This window comes from Ictalurus furcatus, chromosome 5 (genome assembly GCF_023375685.1).
Source record: "Ictalurus furcatus strain D&B chromosome 5, Billie_1.0, whole genome shotgun sequence".
Taxonomy (NCBI): Eukaryota; Metazoa; Chordata; class Actinopteri; order Siluriformes; family Ictaluridae; genus Ictalurus; species Ictalurus furcatus.
In genome coordinates, this window is record NC_071259.1 from 20,988,808 (window position 1) to 20,995,348 (window position 6,541).

A 6,541-nucleotide genomic window follows, 5' to 3' on the forward strand; every position below is an offset into this window, starting at 1 on the left:
GTGAAAATGTATATTATTATATTACTAATTTATTATAAAAAGATTGCATATGCTGTTTTCTATGGGTATTCAAAACTGTCTTTATTTATAATGACTTTATTTATACATAGTGTTTGAGGGAATAAACAAGTAGTGGCACAAAAGTAATGGATTTCGCAATCACAATAGGAAGCCCTTGTGTTAACTAAAATCATTAAAGTTCATCCTTCACCTTTTCTGCAAAATAATTTTTAATTAACTGAAATTCTATGTATTATCATATTAATAAAAAATTAATTAGATAATAATTATGGAGTAAGTTTCATTAAAATAAAAATTTGTATGAGAAAATGTTCAAGAATAATTTAAAAAATGCATTGTATATATTCTATTTTTGTAGGTAAGCATCTTTCATGGAATTCCCCTTAGAATGAGAATTTAAAAAAAAAAAAGAAAAGAAAAGAAAAAAAAACGATGTGTTGCGGGTTTGGGGTGGATGGTGTGGGCGGCATAAAGGGGATGAGGTTGAGTAATTTATGTCTCATCAGAACTATAAATACTGGTTGCAGGATTTCAAGGCTAGACAGAGAGTAAGACCAACCAGAAGAAGAAGACGAAAGAAGACTCAACTTCAGAGACTTTGACAGACTTGCAGAAATCAGTGGCTGAAAGCTCTCAGCATGAGAATAAGTATCTTGGCGTTTATGGTTCTTGGGACCTGCACTTTAAGTGCATGGTGTCACCCAATTAAAAGCATCTTCGTGACCTTCCCCGGGGATGTAATCAAAAACACGACAGACTTAGAGCTGGCTGAAGTGAGTATTGCTTGTCTTCCTTCATTTTTGCAGATTCACAGAAATGTATAGAGCACCTTGCTAAACATCTTCTGCTAAATGAATTATTTAACTATAACTGAAGGATACTTCGTAACTGTAGGTAACATTACCATTTATTCATCCATACATACACAAAATATATGTGGTTAAATAGCACATACATGTATTCAAGTAAGCTTGCCTGATTGCCTTTTTCTATTTTGTTTGTCTCCAGAGTTACCTGAAGCGCTTTGGTTATATGGAGATTCTCGATAAGAGTGGACGACAGGGAACAGTGTCTACTTCCAAAGCTCTGAGGAGGCTGCAGAATCAGCTGGGTCTGAAAGAGACTGGCAAGCTGGATCAACCGACAATCGATGCCATAAAGGCACCACGCTGCGGTGTGCCAGATGTCCGCAACTACCAGACATTTGATGGAGACCTGAAGTGGGATCACGATGACGTTACATATAGGTAACTATTTTAGTGTTTAACAAGTTAGCTTTGTATAAAATTGTATCTTTTCCTGTGCTTTTGCAAACAGCTATACTTCCTCACTGTCACTACAGATGATCATTCATGGAAATCAATAGTCATTTGTTTAGAAATAAAATGGATCATTATTTAAGAACGAGTCTAAGGAAGATGCGATCTGTGTGACAAATGAAGACAGCAGAATACCCAGCATCAGAACTACAGCTACAGGATTAGAGCAAAAGTTACTGATTGCAATACTAATTACTTTCTGTTATATTTTCTGTAGGATTCTGAACTACTCACCAGACTTAGATGCCTCTGTTATTGATGATGCCTTTGCCAGAGCCTTCAAGGTGTGGAGTGATGTCACACCCCTAACTTTCACACGTCTCTACAATGGCATTGCTGACATCATGATCTCGTTTGGAAAAAAGGGTTAGTTTTAAATCATAAGATTAGAATTTCCACCAGCTTCCCAAGAATAAAGCATAAATACAGAATACATTAGATCTCTTTAAGAAAGTGCCATATCACTGGGGATTTTACAGTTTGTTAGATTAAAAGGACAGACTCTTTTTAGTTGTTCATGTTTCATCACTTTTTATAATTGACTGTTAATGTTATGTTATGTTTAACATGAGGCCATGGTATAATACAAATATAAAACAAAAGAGGATTACAGTTTAAACAGGATATTTATATTGCAGATCATGGAGATCCCTACCCATTTGATGGGAAAGACGGCCTGCTGGCACATGCTTATCCTCCAGGTGAAGGGGTGCAGGGAGATGCTCACTTTGATGATGATGAATACTGGACCCTTGGCAATGGACCAGGTAAGAGTCTTTTACTTAAAAAATAAATAAAAATTATCAAATTTTATCAATTTACCAAACATAAAATATTTGTCAAATAGTAGTGATGCTGCACAAATGCTCAAAAATAGAACTATAGCTCCCTCTAGAGTTTTGCTTATACAGTATACTCACTGAGGATAGTCATGCAAACTCAGTAGTGCATAACTTCCTTCAAAGTGTGAGCTGATTATCACAGTTTCATGTAAGCATGAATGTGTCTTTTTCCTTCAGCAATCAAGACCTACTATGGCAATGCAGAGGGTGCTTTGTGTCATTTCCCTTTCCGGTTTGAGGGGAAGTCATATTCCACTTGCACCACTGAAGGTCGTGAAGATGGCCTGCCATGGTGTGCCACGACTGCTGACTATGGCAAAGATGGGAAATATGGTTTCTGCCCTAGCGAGCGTAAGTTCTTTATTATATATGGCAAGACCAGAGCAACATTTCAGTGTATGTGAGATGATAAATTAACTGAGCTTGTCTCTCTTCACAGTTCTGTACACATTTGACGGGAATGGTGATGGTGCAGCTTGTGTCTTTCCATTTGTGTTTGAGGGGAAAAAATACACCAGTTGCACCACTGAAGGACGTGATGATGGGTATCGCTGGTGTGCTACTACAGCCAACTTTGACCAGGACAAAAAATATGGGTTCTGTCCTAACCGAGGTGAGAGCCTTTAATGGACCATTTGGCTTAATCACTTCCAAGAACCTAGCTATTACTTGTTAGCATTTTTAAAACCAAGTATTAGGTCAAAGTTACTCAAAGGAAGTATTACAACATACAGGTGATGTTCATTAGCAAATTAAATGTATGTGTATAAATTTGGGCCAACAGATACTGCTGTGATTGGTGGAAACTCTGAGGGGGAGCCATGTCAGTTTCCTTTCAGCTTCCTGGGGAAAACCTATACTTCCTGCACGAGTGAAGGTCGCAGTGATGGAAAACTGTGGTGCGCCACAACTAGCAACTATGACAAGGACAGTAAATGGGGATTTTGTCCAGATAAAGGTAATTTTCTGATCCTTTAGCATTTTATAAGTGTAGCTAATAATACATCTCATAACCACTACAGCTAACACATATATGCAAAACTCAAGGACTGCTATGAACCCCTATTTCTGCTTGTCACAGGATACAGTCTGTTCCTGGTGGCAGCCCACGAGTTTGGACATGCTCTTGGTCTGGACCATTCCAACATTCAGGATGCTCTGATGTACCCCATGTACAAATATATAGCGGACTTCTCTCTGCATCAGGATGACATTGAAGGCATCCAGTATCTCTATGGTATGCACATGAACATGGATATTATATATTCACCCATTTTATAACCCTGACCTAATAAAAAGGCATATTGGTCACAACTATTATGATAAACAAAATAAATATGGCACCTAATAATGTATTCACATCTTTTACCTTATTCAGGACCCAAAACAGGCCCAGACCCTACTCCACCCAAGCCATCAACCACTACAACTTCCCCAGTTTCTACTCTCAAACCCACTAAAAAAACACCAAAGACTACTCCATCTACAACTTCCACCACAACTCCATCTGTGTATACGCCTGTGGATCCCTCAGTAGATCCTTGCAAGGTGGATAAATTTGACGTAATCACAGAGATCCAGGGAGAGCTTCATTTCTTCAAAGATGGGTAAGAACTGGTAGCCTGAATGCAACAGTACGACCAAAGCTCTATATACACCTGTATATATAGTGAATATTTATGATCAAGTACTCCCAATAAATAACCACAAGAACAGCTGATCAGTCCAAATTGTGCGTCTTTGTGGTTTGGTTGGGATGCATGAAGACTAGAGCAGGTGCAGCTTCAAGTAATAAAGTAATTATGAGTATAGCAAGACTCGAAAGTTAAGTCATATGCAATTAATCGGTGATTACTCAGAAATCTTTCATTCCCATTAGGTACTACTGGAAGTCCTCAAATCGTGGTAACGAGGAACGGAAAGGCCCTTTCATAGTCTCTGAGAGATGGCCTGCCCTGCCAACTGAGCTCGACACTGCTTTTGAGGACCCTCTTACTAATAAGATGTACTTCTTTGCAGGTAACGCAAGATTGAGATAATTTGCTCTAATTAAGAATTTCCAATTATTTCATTTATCAAATTTACATATGAGATTCTCCATCTATTTCAGGCAATCAGTTCTGGGTGTTCACTGGACAGGATGTATTGGGACCACGCAGAATCGAGAAACTTGGCTTGCCTGTCAGCTTGAAGAAGGTTGAAGGAACATTGCAGAGGGGAAAAGGCAAGGTGCTGCTCTTTAGTGGGGAAGATTACTGGAGGTGAATATAAGTCTATCTAAAGCTTTCTGATGCTCTTACATTAAAGACTTGCTTATCTTTTATAAAAAACTAAAGAGGTAGAACTAATTTCCACTGCTTTTGACCTTTGTTCATTTTCTTAGGCTGGATCTGAAGACTCAGCAGATCGATAAAGGATATCCTCGCCACATTGACGTGACCTTTGGTGGGGTTCCAGTGGATGCTCACGATGTGTTCCTCTATAAGGGTAATTTGCTTTTATTCAGTATTAAATAGTCAGTATCCATTTGCAAAAATATCTAAATATCATATTTCAATAAAATTTTAATTTGTTCCAGTACAGCTTTTAGAGATCATACTCTGATGTCATGAATTAAGCAAAATACCACTATTTGTTTGTTTCATTTCAGGAAACTATTACTTCTGTCGAGACATCTACTACTGGAGAATGACCAGCAGGCGGCAGGTTGATAGAGTTGGATATGTCTATGAACTCCTGAATTGTCCCAACTACTGAATCTGACTTTATCAGACTGAAGTATTATAAGGAAAGCGCATCTAACTGAAATGCAAATCCCAGATATGTGTTTTCAAAAAGAAAGTATAGTATTATTGAAAGAGTAGAAACTTTGTAATAATGTTTTTGTGTGTTATATTAAGAAATATTTGCCTGGAGCAAATAATAAATTTAATTAAGGTTAAGTTAGTTAAGGTTACATTGGTTAAAGTATGTTAAAATATATTTTGTCTTCTCTGTTCTATTTCTTTTTCAAATAGCCTAAATTTGCACAAGTGAATGTTTTTCACAATTGTCTAATTTATTTATAAAATCAGTAGTATTTTGTCATATGAATAATTAAATAAATTTTTATTTTAAGTCTCTATATGATATTTTTTGCAATATGTTAAATGGCATACTGTTAAACATTGTTTACAAATATACACATTTATCCCATTTTCAGCAAGTAATTACTGTAGCCACAGATATTCATATCACAGGTCCAGATTCACATGATCATAACAGTCAGCACTAGTAAGAGAAGGAGGAATTATACGACTAAGAAGAAGACAAGAAAAAAAGCCGGAGGAGGCAAAGCAAAAAAAAAAAATAAAAATAGAGAATATTTGTAAAATTCAGTCAGATTCACTTTAATAGCCCATATGCTGAACAATGGGTGAATACTAATGGCTGAGAATATTTATTCATTAAACAGGCTGCCTCCTGAAAATATTAATTTATGATGATCTTAAACCTTTTAATCATATAAACCTTCATTCATCTATGCATTCCCTTCATGGATTAAGCATGGTGAACCGTAGTGCAGTAGGGTCACCCTTGATGAATGGATCTTAGGGGAGAGATCAGACAAAGGTTGGTCCTAAAGACCCACATGAATGGTACAAATAAGGACTAAGTGTACCCTGCCTGGATTAGAGTTACTGAGACCCAGCTGGGGGGAATCCCAAGCAAAGTAAAGAAATGCTGCATTGTGAGATGTGATGTGCAACCTGCTGACTCACATAAGTGACTAGAGCCCAGCTTGCTGTAAGCAGTATATACATTCCAGCCACAAATGACTGTGAATGACCAAATTATCAATGTAAATGATTATGTTACCAAGGCCAGATGTGATGTTACCTGATTCATTAGACATACAAAGCATCAAAAGCAGTTATATATATATATATATATATATATATATATATATATATATATATATATATATATATATATATATATATATATATATAACTGCTTTTGATGCTTTGTATGTCTAATGTCTAAAAGCAGTTATATATATATATATATATATATATATATATATATATATATATATATATATATATATATATATATATATAACTGCTTTTGATGCTTTGTATGTCTAATGAATCAGGTAACATCACATCTGGCCTTGGTAACATAACATAACAAAATGTGGAAAAAGTGAAGCGATAGTGCCTCCGGAAAGTATTCACAGCGCTTCACTTTTTCCACATTTTGTTATGTTACAGCCTTATTCCAAAATGGATTAAATTCATTATTTTCCTCAAAATTCTACAAACAACACCCCATAATGTCAATGTGAAAGAAGTTTGTTTGAAATCTTTGCAAATT

At 36.2% G+C, this 6,541-nt stretch overlaps 1 protein-coding gene across 1 annotated transcript; it reads left to right on the forward strand.

Annotated features, from left to right (window-relative positions):
* The first annotated feature begins 550 nt into the window (after window positions 1-550).
* Window positions 551-5,304, forward strand: mmp9 (matrix metallopeptidase 9). The gene is made up of 13 exons (XM_053625147.1): window positions 551-794; window positions 1,030-1,268; window positions 1,558-1,706; window positions 1,979-2,107; window positions 2,360-2,533; window positions 2,622-2,795; window positions 2,967-3,140; window positions 3,264-3,419; window positions 3,561-3,789; window positions 4,062-4,201; window positions 4,293-4,443; window positions 4,566-4,669; window positions 4,833-5,304. Exons 1-13 carry the CDS (start codon window positions 660-662, stop codon window positions 4,937-4,939), a joined length of 2,061 nt encoding a protein of 686 aa, XP_053481122.1. The 5' UTR covers window positions 551-659; the 3' UTR covers window positions 4,940-5,304.
* The last annotated feature ends 1,237 nt before the right edge of the window (window positions 5,305-6,541 follow it).

Bases quoted from the DNA above. Each gene is read 5' to 3' on its own strand.
- mmp9 (XM_053625147.1), top strand. From the start codon at position 660: ATGAGAATAAGTATCTTGGCGTTTATGGTTCTTGGGACCTGCACTTTA. The intron at 3,420-3,560 runs GTATGCACATGA...TACCTTATTCAG, and splicing joins AGGCATCCAGTATCTCTATG to GACCCAAAACAGGCCCAGAC. The intron at 4,444-4,565 runs GTGAATATAAGT...TCATTTTCTTAG, and splicing joins AGTGGGGAAGATTACTGGAG to GCTGGATCTGAAGACTCAGC.